Genomic DNA, 19,127 nt, shown 5'->3' with positions numbered 1-19,127 from the left:
CCTGCAAGCCAGGCAGGGGTAGAGGTGTTTTTAGCGTCCCGGAAGGAGCAGAGGAGCTTCGAAGGGCCAGCAGACAGCTGCAGCGACAGCGCTTTCGAAGCTACTTTGATTTTACCCTCCCACGACGTACCGGTTGGTGGATGTTTGGCAGGGCATTGGTCCCATTGGCAGGAGATAACCTCTGATGCCTGGGCTCTTCAGTTAATTCAGTGGAGTTATTTAGTCTTACGTCCCATCCCCTTTCCTCCATACTGCATGGGCGTCCCTTCCAAGGGACGGGAGACGGAACCTTTTTCACCAGAAAAAACCTTCTTCCCCTTTAAATTTAGAGGCGCGCTGGGATGCGGCCCTGGGAGTATGCGCTGCCCTGACTCCGCCACACCCCAAGCCCCTTTTCCGCATCGACGGGCACGGGCCGAATTCTCCACCGCCCCTGGGTTTGGCTTCGGCCATGTAATTTCATGCGCGGATACTTCTCTTCTTTTTTTGTCTTTTTACCATTCAGGAACTCGGTCCTCAGGCAACAGCGGAAATAGAACTAGCAGGCGTGGATCACCTGCACAGGACCTCTCCACCGGATGAGGTTAGCTCCTTCCATTCAATGATGTCCAGGGCCTCCAAACTTTTTCAACTGGTGCGTGAGGGAACAAAAAAGAAAGGTGCCTTTGTTTGTTTATATATGTATAAAGCGCACCTCACTCTAAGGTATCTGGGCGCATTACAAGGCAGCTTTAGTATGTGAGAGATACATGAGTATATCATAATGAAGGAGTGAGGATACATACATACATAGATCAAAAGCACAGAGCTGTATACATACATCATGGTGGAAGTCAGGCAGTGAATACAGTGTAAGCATTTTCTAAACGTACGCAGACGCACAATGCATTCCATATAATCAGTATTTGCAGCGAAGGAACATAATAAGTGCAGAATAAAAGAGCGAAGAGTAGCTAGGTTAGGGCACTCCTGCAAATTAGGCGGTGGAGTCCTTCGTGAGGAGCCACTTTTTGGTGTTAAACCTGAAGCTGTTGAAAGCTTGAGTGGTGCAAAGGTTAAGCGGGAGCACATTCCAGACTAGGGAGGCTTGTACAGGGAAGCTGGTGCCTCCAGCTCGTTTTAGGTTAAAGCGTGCAGTAGTAATGCAAAAGGAGTTTGCTGATCTCGTCGGTATTAGCGCAGTTTTAGGGATGATTTTGTCTTTCAGGTACTTTGGAGCTGCATTGTTGAGGCATTTGTGGGAGATGGAGACTAGTTTGAAGTAGATTCTGCCTTGGATTGAGAGCCATTTGTAGTTACTTCTTGTTTCAGAAATGTGGTCTCTCCTTGGAATGTTCAAGGCTGTTGTCAAGGCATTGTTTTGTAGGGGTTGGAGTTTGTTTATGATTTGTTTATTTGCTCCTGCATAGAGTGTGTTGCAGTAATCAATATTAGACAAGATTAGAGCTCTCGCAAGTATGATACAGCTGTTTGTGGAAAGGTAGGCTTTACAGGCATGAATAAGTTTGCATGTGTAGGCAGTGGCCGATGCAGTGGCATTAACTTGTTTCCTAAGGTTCAAGGTAGAATCCTAAGGTTTTTGTTTCCATGGCAGTTTTGATAATATTGCCAAATATGTTCAAGGCAGTGTATTTTGGGTTCAGTTTATTAATGTTGGTGGTGGCACCTACAATAAGAATTTCGGTCTTCTTGTCATTCAGGCAGAGGCTATGAGTTGCCATCCAGGCCTGAATGACGAGGTAGATTTTGTTTAGTAAGGCATTGTCAAAGTAATAGTTGCCGGATAGCAGTATCAGTATCTGTGTGTCATCTGCGTAGTTGGTGTAGATGACACCCAAATAGAGGCTTGGTGAATACATTATACAATGTTAGAGAGATACACGAGCCTTGCTGGACCCCACATGTAATATGTATGGGCTCAGCAGCGTCAGTAGGAGAGAACACTCATCATTCAGTTACTTAGAAAGGACTTGGTCCAATTTGCAGTTTCTAGAGAGAAGTTGGCTGCTACGGTGAGATCTTCACAAAGTATGTTGTGGTCCACCAGGTCGAAAGCGGCTGAAAGGTCTAACGGAAGAAGTAGTGCACATTGCCTATTGTCTTTCATTAGGTCTATTTGTGTTTTCAAATCAATTGGGGCCGTTTCTGTTCCGTGAAGAGGCCTAAAGCCAGATTGTCTAAGCCCTAGGAGGTTATTAGTTTCAAGGTAGGTCTGGATTTGGATGTAGTCTGCCTTGTCGATGATTTTGAGTAGAAAGGGGACCTTAGTTATGGGTCTATAATTTGTATGGATAGTGGGGGTCAAGGGTAGCTTTATTTAGTAAAGCGAGTACCAAGGCGTCTTTTAGATTTTTAGGTACTTGGCCTGATTTAAACGAGGCGTTTATTAATTTGATGATAAATGGGGCAAGGTCTCTAGCTGTGTATTTGATCATTTGTGCAGGGCAGATGTCACCTTGGCATCTCAAAGGTTTCAGGGAGGCTATGATTTTTATTACCTCTGGTATAGGTACTTGGACGAATTTGAATTCTTGTAGAGTATTAAGGGCAAGTTTTTTTTTCAGGTTTCTGAGATGAGTCGGAATTATTGATGTTGAGTCGTTTCGAGGCAATTTTGTTTTGTAGGGTGGCAATTTTGTTGGCCAGAGCATTAGGGATGCCTGTGCACCAATCTTTGTTTTTAGGGTGTGAATTGTCCGGGACTATAGGTGATTCTAATTCCCTCAGGATTCCCAATAGTTCCTTAATACTAGAACTAGCGTTCTGGATCATGTCGTTGTAGGTTTCATGTTTAGTTCTGATGATCTCAGCTTTGTAGAGAGCTGAGATTTCAGTTAACTTTATCCTTGTTCTCTTTGGACAGCAGATTCTTCCACGTGGTTTCCCATTTCCTTTTTTCAAGCCTCAGAGCTTTCAGGTGTGGGGTAAACCAGGTATTGAGATGAGCTTTAGGTTTACTCTTGCAAAGTTTCAGTAGGGCAATAATGTCTAAGGCTTTCGTTATGATGGTGTTGAATCGGTTGATTAATTCTTCAGGGTCTTCAGAGAAAGTAGAATTCAGTGTTAGGATGAGGAGCGGGGGCGGCTTCTCCACTGTGATGTTGCGCTTATTTCTAGTGAGTTGCGGTGGCGCAATCATTTTAGTTTTGAACGCCGAAAGATTAGTGGTGATGGTGAAGGAAATAAGTGAATGGTCAGGCCAAGACTGAGGTTCAATGGCGGTTATTGTCGTGGCACAGTTGTGGTCGGCCAGCCAAACTCCATTGCCGCCAATGACCTCTGCCTTAATGCCAGTAAGACTGAGATTCTACTCATCGGTACACCCACTCCCTCCTTCCCTGCAGCTCTCTGGCCTGCCTCCCTTGGCCCCCTCCCTGCTCCTACCTGCAAGGCAAAAAACCTTGGGGTCATCTTCGACTCCACACTCTCCTTCTCTCCTCATATTTCTGACGTCGCTAAGAAGTCACACTACCAGCTGCACCTCCTCAGAGGTATTCGTCCCTTCCTCTCCTTCCCCCAGAAGCTCACTGTCTCCCGAGCCCTGGTTCTCCTGAAGCTGGATTACTGTAACAGCCTCTATCTTAATCTGCCTGCCTCCACTCTCCGCCCTCTGCAACTCATCCAGAACAGAACTGCGAGACTTGTCCTTGGCCTCAAGCCCAGGGACCGTATCTCTCCAGGACTGAAATCTCTACACTGGCTCCCAGTGGCTGCGAGGATAAAGTTCAAAACCCTCTGCATTGTCCACAAGGCCTTCTGGGGCCTGGGTCCTAAATACCTTCAACTCTCTCTACCCAAATATCTTCCTTCCCGAGCCCTTCGCTCATCCGCCTCCAACTCCCTCAGGATCAGCCGCTTCTCGAAGCAACGAGCTGGGGGTAGATCTCTCTCCGCGGCAGGGGCCTCCCTCTGGAACAGCCTTCCTGCCTCCCTGAAACTTGAGGAGAACCATCTCCGGTTCCGGAAGCACCTCAAAACCTTCCTCTTTGCTTATGCTTTCTCTCTCCCTCTCCCCTGCTGAACAGCTAATATCCTTCACTGAAACTGCACTGATTCTGCAACTGGACCACTCTTAACGGCCTCGGTCCTGGGCCCAGCCACTCTCCACTTGCACTGATGCACTGGAACCCCTCTGCACTGCGGGACTGTCTCTGTATCCCTCCAGCCCCCCCCCCCTTTCCCAGCACTTGTTCTGCACTTACCTTGCACTTGCCACCAGCTGGCCCTATTTATTTATTACTTTACGCCACTCACCTTGTACTGCACTTCCCCCCTCCCCTTCCCCTTGCACTTTTCCCCCTCCCCCACCCCTGCACTTGCGCGATCTGAATGACACCTGGCCTAGTAGGATCGTTGTCTGTCTCCCCTTGTTCCTCCCCTCCCTGCCTCGTCGCACCTTGAAACACCTGTGTATAGGCGCGTTACAAATGCCATATCATATCATATCATATCAGTCTAGTGTTCTTCCCTTCACATGGGTGGGATGGTTGATTCTTTGCGTGAAGTCAAATTCGCTAAGGGATTCCGCCAGTGATTTAGCAGCCTGGTCTTTAGGGTCGGCAACACAGTGGTTAAGGTCGCCTAGTACTAAAATTTGTGATGATGGGTTGGTGTTGTCAGCAAGTAACGTAATGATGTCTTCCTCAAAGTCCCCAGTAGTACCAGGAAGTCTATATTTGAGGTGGATAGTAAGAGTGCTTGAATGGGAGGTCACTAATTTAACTGTGAGTAGTTCACAGGATTTGAGCATCATGGTGGACGAGGGTCTGAGGGCCAAGTTAGCCCGAGCTATGAAGGCCACTTTGCCGCCTTTTGTAGTCTCCCTGTCCGCTCTAATAATAGTGTAGGAATCAGGAATGGCTAGAAATAGAGAGGGCCATGCGGAAGCATGGAGCCAGGTTTCTGATATTGCTAGGAAGTCAAGTTTGTTGTCATTGATTATGTCTGCTATATCTGTTGCATGTGCAACGACAGATCTTGCATTTATTAATGCACCTTTGATAGGGTGTGTTTTTGTCTCTGATGGGGAGTGCGTCTCCTTAGCCAAGGGGTTGTTGGATTTCTCGCAAGACTCAATATCTGACCTTATCTGTAAGACCTCTTCCTCTAGGGCCTCGGACCCCAATCAATTGATCTATCAAGTCTTAAAGGGAAATGTGGTATTGTGGTGCAGACTTTTGACTTTTTTTCTTTGGGGAGAGAGGTGCTTTCATCTGTTGTGGAAGTCCTCAATAGTGGTTCCCATTTTCAGGTGGGTCTGGGGGGTGTTCGGTTAGGCACGAAAACTATTGTCCGATCGCCCTCCATGATGTGGAGAGTAAAATGTTTGCATTGCTTTAGCTGAGGGAGCTTGAGTCTTGGGTTAACCAAAATAATATTCTATTGATGCTTCAAACAGGCTTTCTCAGAGGCCTCTCTACGTCATTGAATGGGTCAGTGTTGAGCATAATCAGTGAAAGATCCTGGGTCAAGGGTGTTCGGGTACTCTATCAGGCCTTGATAGATTTATCCAGGGCCTTTGATACGGTTAATAGGGAGCAACTTTGGCACAAACTGCAGTCATGGTGTCTCCCAAGGTCACCGCTGGCTATACTTTTACATGAGAAGGTGGAACTGAGGGTTAGGTTGAATGCTTTTGGCCACCTTTCTGCCCCGGTCCAGGTTGAGAAGGGGGTTAGACAGGGTTGTCTACTGGCTCCCTGTCTTTTCAACCTCTATTTAGCAGACTTGGTGAAAGCATTGGGGCCCGCGGTACTGGCAAGCCTTAAGATTGGTTTTAGTCCAGGTAGCTGTCTGATGTATGCAGAAGATATGCTCTTGGACTTCACTGCAATTGGCTTGCAATGCCTCTTGAATTCCCTGGGCAATTACGCCAGGAAAAACAATCTAGAAATTAATCTTTTGTGTGGTCTATGGGGGCACCATGTGATTCCGGTAGAAAGGGATTTGGTGTACTTGGGTTTCAAATCTACTCTGCTGCCACCCTGCACACAATTAATTGGAATTAGACCTGAATGAAAGTGTCTCATCTCTAGTCAAATGAAAAAACTCCATGTCACTTTTTGTAAATTCTCACTTTGGCTATTAATAAAATTCTACACCCTCAATGTATCCCTGTCCTTTTGTACGGTACAGAAATAAAATCATTGGCATGGAGAATTAATTGGGCGAGAGTTGAATGCCGTCTATGGAAGACGGTAGTGGGTCTTCCAAAGGGTCTTCCTATGGTCAGCCTGTGGTATGAGTTAGGTCTGAGATCTCTCTTGATGCAGTTAGAATAGAGGCTCATTTCAGTGTATAGCTGGATAGTGGCTCTGGGGGCTAACCCCCTATATGAGGACATATGCGTCCAACTGGAACATGCATCTTCCCCGTTGCAGTAGGACCTAAAACAGAGTGTATCCTAGGTCATGCTCGAGTATAATTGTGACTTGGAAACCTTAATAGGCAATCCTATGAAAGTTAAGAGGGCTTTCCTGTGCATTTATTGGATACGTACGATTGATACCATGCACAACTCTTTGGCAGCATCACTAACACTGTACGACAAAATGATTGGCCTCCTCCCTAGATATTTGAGACACGTCCAGAGCCTGAGATTAAGCAGGACTTTTTAAGAGCCCGCCACAATCTTATACATACAGGTAAAGTCCAGAATATGTAAGCACTAAATTATTGCAATCTGTCAGAAATAGAGTACAATGCTGGAGTGTAGAGGGACGTGGGACGTAAGAGTGAAGTACTTCTTGCGTTTCGTGGAGAGGGAAGGCATCTTGTCAGTGATGTTTTGAAGCAGGTTGATTGCAGGCCACAAAACCTCTTTGACAGTCCAGGTTGTACAAGTTCTGCAAGTTTGTGGCTTAATGCACCTCAATTAATTTGAGTTGGTTTTAGATGGCGCATTTTGTACAGTTGCGCAGAAGAATACGGGGCGTCGTAGTCTCCAAGTAATATCTGGAAAGATGCTTACTTTATACACTGTTAATACTTAGTTGACTGTAAGTGAAATGTGATTCTTTTCTTCTTGTTGGTTTGTAATGTGAAAAGTCAAGTAAATCGTCAAGCACAATAAACAAAATAAAAATAAATCTGCATTATTTTTTGCTAGTCCTGGCTGCTGTGTTGTACATTTCTCTAATCTCTGTTGTGCTTTTCTTCCTTTCCAATACCCCACTCCTGGCCCTCCACCCATCCTGTGAAATCTGGGTTTGGGATTCCGGTCACTTACTTACCCTCTGAGTCCATCACTCTCACCTTGTTCTTATTGCATTTGTCTCTTTGTCTGCCTGTGGACTTAATGAACTTAATTCTTCCAATAGCAATGAAAAATCAATTGTCTGTACCCCTTCTCTTAAATTGGAGGCCAGGCAAAGTGGATGTGGCTGATGTTGGCACCATACAAGCCACTAATAATAAAACCTGTAGTAACTTCCAATATATTTTTTTTTAACCATACATTATCATATTTGACCCGAGCTCTGACATTACAAGAGATGGGCGCTGCAGCCATTCTGAGCGAAGAGTCATTCTCACCATAAAGAAAAATATGTATATACCACTGGAGGGCTAGGGGGTCACTTGTCTTTTGGTTTTGTTTTCTACCTTTTCAGATCAAGTGATAGATGTGGACATTTATTTGGATTGAGCTGATGTTTATTAGAACTTAATGTATGTGTTGATTCGATATAAAAATAATGAGCACACATAATTTTCCTTGCAGAATGCCATTCATAATCACATCCGTTTATTTGAACCACTTGTTATTAAGGCCTTGAAGCAATACACCACTACAACATCTGTGCAGCTCCAGAGACAAGTTTTAGACCTTTTAGCACAGTTGGTCCAGCTCAGAGTTAACTATTGCCTTCTGGATTCAGATCAGGTTTGTCATTAATTTTATTTAGTAATGTCTGTCTCAGATATGTATTATGTATGCAATTGTTATATATATTTAATTTTGAAAAGTTAACATTTTCGTCAACTCACATTGTTTGAGGAAACCAAATGCACACACATATATGTTTATGGGGTAGGGAGTAAAGGGGCTGGGTAGGGAAGGCAATGTGGCCTAGGCATGAGAATGGGGGGGAATGTAATAAACCATCAACATGGGTTGACTAAATTGAGTCAACCAATATGAAGACTTTCAAAAGGAAGTCAACGACCAACATAGAACTAAGTTTGTAAATATAAAACCTGCATGCAGAATTTTTGTTTTAATCGCATTTTATTGTTTTAAGCTATAACGTCTCACAACAAAGTAAAATACAACAGGGTAGCTTGCAAACTGTCCGTGAGTACTAAAGGGATGACGCTCATGAAACAACCAGGAAGTAGCCAATAGGATGAGGTCCACTGGGATCCAGGCCATACTCACTTAACCATCACCCTCATTTGCCCATATTTTCTCACTCTTCCCAGGCAACCCCGGGCATTGAAGACTCTCTTCTCAAAGGCCATGCACATGCCTAGACCCGCCTATGCAGTATAGTCGGGAATTATAGCTTCTTTGGGTCACTGTATTGGATTTGAGTAGAGGGTTGTCGTTGCTTCCATCTCCTCTAAGCACGCATGTGAAGCAGCCCAATGCCTCCCTCCAAGACTGATCTTTAAAATGTAGCCAAGGCGATACAGGCTTGCTCCCTACCCCATACACGATTTTGGAGGGCAGTATCCACTTTAGCAAATTCTTCCTTGGGGATGTGGAGCAGAGCATTTTGCAAGATGTATAAATATCTAGGTAAGGTCAGAATTTTAAATAGAACCACTTTACCTAGCAATGTCAGCGGAAGGGCCTTCCAGTGAGTTACATCCTGAGCAAACCTGTCAGTGATAGGGTAGAGGTTTGCACAAATAAAATCTGAGATAGGGCCCAACCCATATATTTAAATCCTGTGCAGGATAACTGGAAAGGGCAGCCTGGGGGACCGCGTCATCCCCTCTGAGAAGTAGAAAGAGAATAGATGTCTGCCAGTTCACCCTGAAGCCGTTGCTTTCCTGATACTCTCGCAACGTGCGTGTGATCTGGTGGCAGGCCTGCCGGGCTGCCCTCAAATAAAACAGGAGGTCATCCGTGTAAAGGGAGACCCGGTCTCCCACCACCCCCTGTGTGCTGCCATTGGAACCCGTACCAATTCAGGTCTGACCGTAGAATGATTGGCAGGGGTTCAATGGCTAATGTAAACAGCAGAGGGTAGAGCAGACACCCCTGCCTTTTCTCTCTCTCGCTCTCTCTCTCTCGCTCGCTCTCTCTCTCTCTGTGCGTGGGAAGCAGAGATGTAGATGTAGTTTGGATCAAAATCCATTGAAAGCAGAGTGTGCAGGCCTACCTCTTGGGAAGCCTGGGATATCGCCATAGTCTCCGGCCATTCGTGCAAGTCGGAAGGGGAAGGATTCCATTGGATCTAGAACATGTGAACATTTATGCATATATGGGTGTGTGTTAGATTAGGGAGTTTCATCCAGACCTCAACTGGAAAGCCGTTAGTCCCTGGGCTTTACCACACTAAAGGTGGGAGATGGAAGCTGACAGCTCCTCCTCTGTAACCTCAGCTTCCAAGTCAAACACCTGTTGAGGTGTTAGCCGCAGGAGATCCAAATCCTCCAGGAAATGGAACCCTGGTGAGGGATCCTTATCAAGGTCTGTACGATTGCTTTTCGTAATAAGCAACGAATACCTCCGAGAATTCGGCATCCTCAATGACTCTGCCCCCCGGCATCAGTTACCTCCCTCACTTGTCTATGACCCTCGTCCCTCCTTTCGAGCCACGCAAGCATTGTCTGTGCACTGTTGCCTGCCTCATAGATTTGGCTGTGCCTAACCCAGTGAGCTTGGTTGGCGTTATCCAGGGCTATGTTCCTGAGCTTCTCTTGGGCTCGAAGGAGAATGTCATTCACCTATGAGGAACCTGACTTGATGGAGGCCTCTTCCGCAGCGATCACATGGTCCTCGGCCTCCCGTACTGTTTGTGTATACTGCTTCTTTTGTGCAGGAACCAGAGAGATCACTTCCTTTCCAAGGACCGCTTTATAGCCCTCCCACAGCATCACTAGTGTGTCCACCGACCCTTCATTCCTGGGAAAATACTCTGTGATTTTCGTGTCCGTCTTCTAAGAATTTTCAGAAGCCGAGATAGTAGCTGTTGAGGCACCAGGGTGATCTAGATTATTTTATTTAAACTTTAATGGGATACAGTCAAAGAATTTACACATAAAGGAAAATAAAACCACAATGATAATACAAATACAAAATATAAAACAGTATAAAAGTACCATATAATACAGTACATTTTAAAATTCGTAATTCAAGATTCATGCTTCTTAAAATACATGAGCTACAATAAGATTCAGAATTAATAAATTCATACATACTTTATGCAGAATTTACAGTCAAGAATTCCAGGTAGGCAAACGAGCATTCAGATAGGCAGACACAATTGAAGTTTGAGCAGCCAGACAGAAAAGAGTCATCCTGGCAAAAACAATCATATACAAGAGGGCATGGTTTCCTTAACAGACCTTGTCAGCGACAATGACTCTACCCATGTCAAGGTTCTACATGAGACGCCAGCAGTTGTTTGAATGTTATTCAAACACGATAGAGGGCCAACTGCAGGCTCTTGTTTTCTGTATTCAGACACCGAAGCCAAAAAGCCCTCTCACTGATTGAGGGCAAATTGGGGACATAAGCGCCCAAATTTCACTCAATCATAGGCAGCATAATGGGACACTCTGTCAATATGTGCTTTCCGGTTTCAGTGCAATCATGGTTTTTGCACAATCAACAGAATCATTCAGGCTGTTTCAATTTTTTGGCAGGCCCGGTGTTCGTCAATACAGGAAATCTGTTTGTACGAAGAAGCATAGAAACCTGCTGACGTATTTTGAGGGACACAACATAAGATAGCGCTGCGCACTCCCAGGGGTATATAGAACAAAAGATGTAAACCCATAAGACTTCAGGCTCAGAAGATGACCATGATCCTTTAGCCTGTCCCAATCCAGCATTTTTCCCTTGAACTCCTCCTAGAGTGCACAGTAACCACGTTCCCAGTCAGGGGCCCAGCCGAGAGTACTGAAAATACTTAGTGGATTTAGCAAACCCTGACTGTTCTTTGTTTACCATGTCTAGCCCAACAATCTTAATAGGTCACACTGTGGATTGGTATGGGCCTTCAAGTATAGTAGGCCACGTTTCAGTAGGAGCGTGGTGGTCACCGAGCAAATGCCCAATTTCAGGCGGATGATTTCCAGCAGGATACAGAGGGGGAGACCCAGTATTCAATGCCAGAAGCGGGCCTCATCCCTGACAACCCAAGACAAGTCATCCAGGGTTACAGATTCTAAGCCATACAAAACAGACAGACAGAGGCACGGTTTGGACAGGTTCAGAATGCCATGAAGGCTGAAACCCGCAGACTTTTTACTGAAGGCAACAATCAGCGCTGTTTGTTTGCATTGCCTTCCTTTCTCTGGCAGCTTGGCGTGAAGGATAGTTTCTTCTACTCTCCAGCTCCACCCCCATGTACTTATAGCTCTCAGTGTAATCCACACAAGTACCCTCCATCAAGAGAGCCGGGTGGGCTACTCTTTTTTTTTTTTTTTTTTTTTTTAGTAACGATCATAACCTGGGTATTTTGCCTATTGATGACTGGCTTGTTTTCCTATGCATAACTCCATAGCCTCTCAGCTAGCTTTCTGATACCCGCAAAGGTCACGTCTATAAGGACCAGGTCATCGGTATAAGCAAGATATTTGACAGGGGCTGAGCCAATCCTGGGCAGGCAAGTGCCCAGCCTCTCGAGGTATTCTGCGAGGTCAGCTAAGTACATATCATACAAGAATGGGGCCAATCTACACTCCTGTTTAACCCCTCTGGAACTGGCCTTTCCAGAATTCCCAGTGCTCGGGAACATTTTTTAACACGATGACTGCCAGGCCATCCGGGCTGAGGGTTTTAGAAGATATAAGCTTCCCAATCTTAAGGGAGATGGCTTCCCAGTGAATCCCGACTCACCCTCTTCCCAGTTCCCTGTCCTGACCTGATTCTGTACAGGAGAGGTTGTCTCAAAGTGGGTGATCCATTGGGCTTTCCTCACAGGATTGATAACTTTTTCGGCCAGGCTACCCCTTACCGTCCCTCAGGACCTGCCATATCTTCCTCATATCACCCGAGCACAGCACTGCAGCCATCTTTCGCCAACCATCTTGTTTTAGGGAATATCACCACCATTTGACCCATTGTCGATACCATTTTTTTAATCATTTTAACGTGGTCAGGGGAGTCTATGTATAGAGATCTTAACTTTTGCCTCGCGAATTTCCCTTCTCATTTCCCTTTTCCGGTTTCTGATCCCTTTGTCATAATGGTGGTGTTTGGCAGACTGGAGTGCTGCGCAAGGAGTTCTCTCTTTTATCACTGCTAGAATCATAGTTGAGAACCAGCCCTCGATTACGTCCACCATCATATTTGTTAACTTAACAGAGGTCATGTTGTGGCCGGTGCAGAAGAGGCTATTTGCAAGCTGGATGTTTGTGTCCGACCAGCTCACTGTTACCAGGATGATTGACCTGTAGCTTCTCTAACTGGGGATGCACAACAGTAGACACATTCAATTCAACCTCTAAAGATAGGGTGGCATGGTCACTACGCTCGTTGGACTGTATTCTCATCTGAAGGGAGCAGTGAATCAAAGCTGGATTGGCAAAGAAATAATCAAGCATAGCCTGGTTATTGCCCGCTCTATGTAGGTTAGCCTGGTATGTCCCTTCAACCGACCGTTTAGCATATACAGATTCCAGTCAGAGAAAGTTCAACCATTTAAATCCCTATGCATTTTAGTTAGGTAAGGACATTTTAGAAATGATGGAAGCATTACTGCTAATGTCAATACTGTGGGGGCATCTACAATGTGCATTGAAGTCTCCCCTTACCCCCCATCACCATGCAGGGGAACCCCGGGTGTTGGTTGGCCTGCAGGAACTCAGTGAGCACTCTCAATAGAGAAGAAGTTGGAAAGCTTCTTAGGCGCCATGAGGTCTGATAACCATTGCTTTAGGAAGAGCTCCATGAATGCTCCCTCCTCCTTCTCAAGCAGTCCCAGGAGGCGAAGATGGTTATGCTGGGAGCAGCCCTCACTGTCCTTGGCCCTTTTCTCCAGCATCCGCAATCGTTGTGTGACCTGTGACAGCTGTCACCCCATTGACTTGATGGCATCCTGTGACTCTGAGATGCGTTTTTCAGTTTCTCCCACTTTGGAGGACAAGTTGCGTAGATCTTGGCGCAGCAAGGAGGGAAACTTCTGAGGAAACGCCATCAATCTTCACCTCTATCGAGGTCCTAGAATCGGTAACGGTTCCCATCACATCTTGCAGGGATACGGGGGAGATCCTTTGTGCCAATGGGACCCTCCGTGCCCACAGGAGCCTCGGATCTGAGCCACGTCACACTGCACACCATGAATCTGTCCATTCTGCTCTGCGCGCCAGCCTTTTTGGCCTTATCCTTCACTATTTTCTATGAGGGCAGAGCAGGGAAGGAGGGGGTCTCCATTAAGAACTTAGTGCACCGGCAACAGTGAGCCCAGGGTATTGAAAGCTCCTTACTGGAGTTAGTGCACCGCGGAGCTGGACACCCCGCTCAGGCCAGCGGCTCTGTCCCTGGGCTAGAGCCAATGCTCTCACCTTTCCCTGAGCGCCCTGGCCGCCTTTCGCAAGGATGCCTTTCGATCACTGCAACACAGTTTTGAGGATAAGGGGGAGGGGAGGAGAAGTCAGCAGCACCAGGTGACTCCTGGTGGTGCAAGTAGCAGCGTGGCCCGCAAACCTGCGTGAGAGGAGCACCCGTGCTCAGTGGGTCTCCTCGTTGGGGTGATGCATGCTGTGGACCAGGTACGCTTAGTCCATGTGGCAGGAATGCATGGCCAGTGTTTCTCTTCCCATTCTGAGATGCTCTTTCTGCAGCTGGGTAATAAGTACGGCAAATGTTGAAGCTGTGGCCGGTCATGGATGCCGCCAGCCGCACCAGCACCCTCCAATTTCTCCCTTCCGTACCTTGCCGGGTTGAGCCGCTAGCACACATGCTGCAGCGAGGCTTCTTGCCCTCCCTGTTCTTTTTGGTCACTGCTCCAGCTCACTGGGGCATCAGTAGGCCTCCACGTGGACCTCTGTGTTTCCGTCTAGTCCTCTCCGGAGGTAAAGGCGATCAAGCCTGTGGATCGTGGGGATCTTGGGCCGCAGACAAAGATGGCGTGCAGTGGTCCAGAGCCCTCTGCACCAGTCACCACTCTCAGGATTTTCCACGGACACAGGAAACTCACATATAGCAGCTCTCTTTTTGCACCTTCCCAGCAGGAGTTTATCATCGGGGTGTATACGGCCCCGGCGCAGCCGATTGATCTCACAGCCGCATTCCGCTGCTGTGCAACAACACCCCCTGCCTGCAGCTTTTCCTGATTTGTGATGGCACCACCAACTCCTTGGCAATCTTGTCAATTATGATTGTTCTGTAACCAAAACAATTGGGACCGATCTTGAAACAATATGCAGAGTCCAGAAGAAAGACCATCATGTCTGTTCCTTTCCTGGATGATATCTGAGAGGAGGGCCTTGCGCTAATGAAAAACCCGAGTACAGCCCCACCCAAATGCAACAGATTGGAGAAAAAGTACTGAGTACCAGATTTAGCTCCCAGGTGCTTAAGATCTCAGCCTTTGCCTGACTCAGTGGTCTCGGCCGCAACCAGAAAGCGCTTGGTGTATCTATGGTCGGCAGCCTTGGTACCTCCGGATCAGGAGGGGAAGAAGCAGGACCAATGGGCAGGAGAATAATCTACACAGCAACCTCTACCATCAAGGCTTCTAATGCCCTAGCCATTTTTGTTCAATATGACCGGGAGCTATCGTACAAGCTGGGACCTATTCTGGACTTCCTGCCTGGGGACAATAAAGTTGAGGCACTGTAACTGTTTCAGGAAGGGTAAGTGGCCTCAGACCACGCCAATACAGTGGCGGTGGACATCGCAGACACAGGCTTCCGCTAGATAGAGAACAGCGTGTCCCTTCGTCGACAAGCGTGGTTGAAGGCAACAAACATCCGCTAAAGTTCTAGATATGCATTTCAACAGTAAAAACCTCCTCGGCAAGGCTGTCGACTAATCTTTACAAGCCATAAGGAGCAACACAGAGACGGCACGCTCCCTGGGAACCCTGAGACAACCTCGCCGGTCATCCTTTCTTTCGTCCAGAAGAAAGCCTAACAGATGTTCCAAGGGATATATTACAGCCTTCCTGCTCATGCACTCGAAGCATACATAGGTCGCTCTCGAGGCAGCAGAGGACAGTGTTTGCACCGCCTGCAGGGCTCTTAACCCCCAATGAGGCCTGAACTGGCTGTAACCTCGGGCCCCCACTTATGCACCCGAGTAAGGGGCCGGCTGGCATAGTTCGTCAGCACATGGAACAAGGTCACCCCCGATAGATGGGTGCTGGACGCTCTCAGACAGGGGCACAGCTTGGAGTCCCAACGCAGGTGTCCGTGTATTCCACCGGTGCCACAACAAGAACACGGTCCACAGCTTATGCGAGAGGTGTGTGCCATGTTACAGAAGGGGGTGATATACCCGTCCCCAGCACCTCCGGGGCTCCGTAGTATTTTCCAGATACTTTCTGATTCGAAAGAAAACAGGGGGTTGGCGGACAATCCTGGATTTGGGTTGTCTTAACAAGTACTTAGTCCCAAAAGTTCAGGATGGTCACGTTACAACACGTGCTCGGACAGTTGGAGGAAGGTGATTTTCTGATGTAGTTGGATCTGGAGGACGCCTACTTCCACATCCCCATTCACAAGAAACACTGCAAAGTCCTACGATTCGTGGTTCAGGGTTCGCACTACCAGTTCAAGGCTCTGCCCCGAGGGTCTTCACAAAGTACTTGGTCCCGGCAGCAGCGCATTTTCTACAGGGCATCCACGTATACCCTTACCTGGACGATTGCCTTGTGCAAACCCACTCTCACACAATTCAGGCGAGCAAGCACACATCGAGTACTGTATGTCTGCTGATGGAGTTGGGGTTCTCCATAAACTATCCAAAGTCCTGCTTGATGCCAGCTCAGAACGTGCTGTTTATGGGTGCCCGGCTCTACACAGTAACTTGTTTGGCGTCCCCCTCGGAGGACAGGGTGGCGGCCATACAAGGGAAAAGTACATCGCTTGGTTTCGGCACAGATGGCAACAGTGCGGACCATCAAGTTGCTGCTGAGTTCCTGGATGCTAGGTGGATGCAAGTATCGGGGACCATTGCGGACAAGATCTCCCTCAACAAGGAGTACCGTCGGGCGATAGTGGTGGGTTGGAGGGCAGCATCTCATCCGATGGACTCCATTTTAAGTTCTGCCTTACCAGGACACAGTCACCATGGTCGCCTCTCTAAAAGGCTCGGGAGCCCACACTGGACAGTTGCACACCAGAAGTCTCTGGCAACCAGAAGAAAAGGGCCTCCACATAAACGACCTGGAACTCTGGGCCGTATTCTGGGCCCTCAAGTCGTTTCTGCTGTCGTTGAAGGGCAGGGTGGTGAGGCTGTTCACAGACAGCACCACCACTGTGTTCTACATCCGGAAGCAAGGAGGGACCCCGCTCGCCGGCACTCTTCAAGGAGGCCCAGGATCTGTGCTGCTGGGCCATTCATGAGGACATGTTCCTTGTCCCTTTTCACCTGGCGGGCATCAAGAACACCATCGCAGACTCGCTCAGCAGGGAGCTGCATTTTTGCCGCAAGTGGGAACTTCGCCCGGGCCAGATGTACCTTCTTTTTGACAAATGGGGTCAACCCCAGATTGATCTCTGTACGACAGCGGTGAATGCCCAAGTGCCAGAAGTTCGCCAGCAGGTTCCCTCAGCCGAGAAGCATGGGGGGGTGCACGTTTTAGTTCCTGTGGGAGGGACGGTTCCTGTACACTTTTCCTCTGTTTCCACTCCTACCACGTGTGATCAACACACTTGGACTGTACCAATGCAGGATAAACTCGTCGCCCCAGCGTGGCACCAACAGATCTGGTACCTGGACTGGCTGCATCTGTCAGTGGCCCCATCCATCAGGCTGCCACTGTTCTCGTACCTTCTCTCCAGAGAGATAGGGGCGATTCTGCTGCACGACCTGGAGTTACTGAATCTTAGGACATGGCTCCTGCAGCCCTAAGATTTGAAGGTTATGCTTTACCTGCGGAATGAAAGGACATCCTGGCCAGAGCCTCATCAACATCCAAGTGCTACGGCCATAAATGGAAGCGCTTCTCTGTGTGGTGCTGGGCTCAGAAGATTACCCCCCCTGCGTGCCACAGCCCCACAACTTCTACCATACTGCTTTTCTTAGCCAAGGTGGGTTTGGCTCACATATCCACCAAGGTGCATCTTGCTGCCATATCCCGGTACACCTGGTCTCCGAGTAGACCTTCCCTGTGGTCTCATAGACTCGTCAAGGAGTTCCTCAAGTGGCTCTTCATACTTTTCTGCCAGTGAAGGCTCCTGCCCTGGCTTGGGAGCTCTATGTAGTACTAGCTAAGCTCATGGGAGTTCCTTTTGAGCCTATGCATCAAGTCCCTCTCAGGTTTCTCTAGTGGAAGACGGCCTTCTCGTGGCTATCACCTCGTCCACGCGAGTCAGGGCGATCCAGTCTCTGTCTTGCAAGCAGCCTTACTTATCTTTCCACCCTTCAAGTGTTGTGAAGCATACACACACCATCAGAATGCCACCTCAACGAACCTTTGGTCTTACCTGTCGTCTTCCCGAATCCCTCATAGCCGGTGCAGTGGGCCTTCTATTTGCTGGACGTTGCTCGTGCCCTGAAGTTCTACGTGGCACGTACAAAGTATTTTCGGAAGACTTCTCAGTTGTTAATCAACTTTAAACTTGGAAATCACATAAAAGCCTTATCAAAGGCTTCCATCTCCAGGTGAGTCTCCGGCTGCATCATGCACTGTCGACTGGCTAGCAGGCTGCTGCCAGGCCGGCTGAGAACCCACTCCACCAGAGCCATTGCAGCAATGACATTGTTTCTCTCTGGTGTGCCCCTGCTCGACATCTGTAGGGCTGCTACGTAGAGGTCCACGCACTCCTTCACGAGGTTGTACTACGTCGACAGGGATTCCAGGGATGAGTCCTGAGTCAGCCAATTGGTGCTACGCAACCCATTTGTTTGAGGTTAGTCTGTTCCAGAGGTGACTGTTTGTTGCTTCTGTTGAGCCTTGCCACCTCTGGTGTTTGTGTATATGTACTGCTGTGTAATCAATATTCATGAGCATGTGAATCTATGCCCCGAGCAAGATGGATCAAAGATCGACGTTTGAGTCAATGTCCACTATGCCCCCTGTCAAATAATTTTCCGAGCAGCAGAGCTGGATGAGGATATCTGTCAGATGAGGAATCTGCGGGAGAAGAATCCATAGAAAGATAGAACATTACGGTAAGTAATTTCTCCTTCTAGTCAAGGGATGCAGGTTTGGTCAGCAATATTCCTTCATTTCGATGTATGGTCCCAAGAATAAGCAAGACTGATTCCTAAAATCGATCACCCCCAGCATAGTTTCCTTTAGTGAATGCCAGACTTTGATTTGCAGGGGCTTTGACTTAACGCCGGATCCAACAGTGGATTAAACCCTTCTTCCAACTAGAGCAGACTACAGAAATGCTATTGAATTAGCCAGATTCCTCAGGGAACTTGGGGTTGTCGCTGCCTGGCGATTATTCAATGAAGTGGTTCACGATTTTATCTTTTACTCCACAGGGGTCTCTCGAGAATAGACGTGCTTCTCATGTCGAGCCCACTATTCCCATGTCTAAGTGAGGATTATATCTCACCACACATTATATCTAGCCTCGCCTCAGTGATTGCCCATATTAGAGTGATTGATTTCCCTGACCCATCTAAGCAAGCCTGGAAATTACATGATGCCATCCTAAAAGATGCATCTATCCCCCAGGAGATCTCCACAGCCCTTACCAACTACTTCACTGAAAATGCTACCTCTGACTGCTCCATCGCCACAGTGTGGGATGCAATGAAGGCAGTAATAAGGGGTAAATGATGGCGCGCAAGGCAGCATTCACCAGGGCAATAATCTACATCAATC

General features: G+C 47.6%; 1 protein-coding gene across 4 annotated transcripts in view; it reads left to right on the top strand.

Annotated features, from left to right (window-relative positions):
* The window catches only part of HTT (huntingtin), a 2,905,635-nt gene that overhangs the window by 1,416,223 nt on the left and 1,470,285 nt on the right, over window positions 1–19,127 (top strand). For all 4 annotated transcript variants that reach the window (XM_069632055.1, XM_069632053.1, XM_069632052.1 and 1 more), the window contains one exon: window positions 7,721–7,882. In XM_069632055.1, the coding sequence (XP_069488156.1) occupies window positions 7,721–7,882 (162 nt within the window). The remainder of the gene's footprint in view (window positions 1–7,720; window positions 7,883–19,127) is intronic.

The sequence above is a fragment of the Ambystoma mexicanum genome, chromosome 6q (assembly GCF_040938575.1).
Source record: "Ambystoma mexicanum isolate Mex_15411 chromosome 6q, UKY_AmexF1_1, whole genome shotgun sequence".
NCBI lineage: Eukaryota > Metazoa > Chordata > Amphibia > Caudata > Ambystomatidae > Ambystoma > Ambystoma mexicanum.
This window is presented reverse-complemented; position numbering and strand designations above follow the sequence as displayed.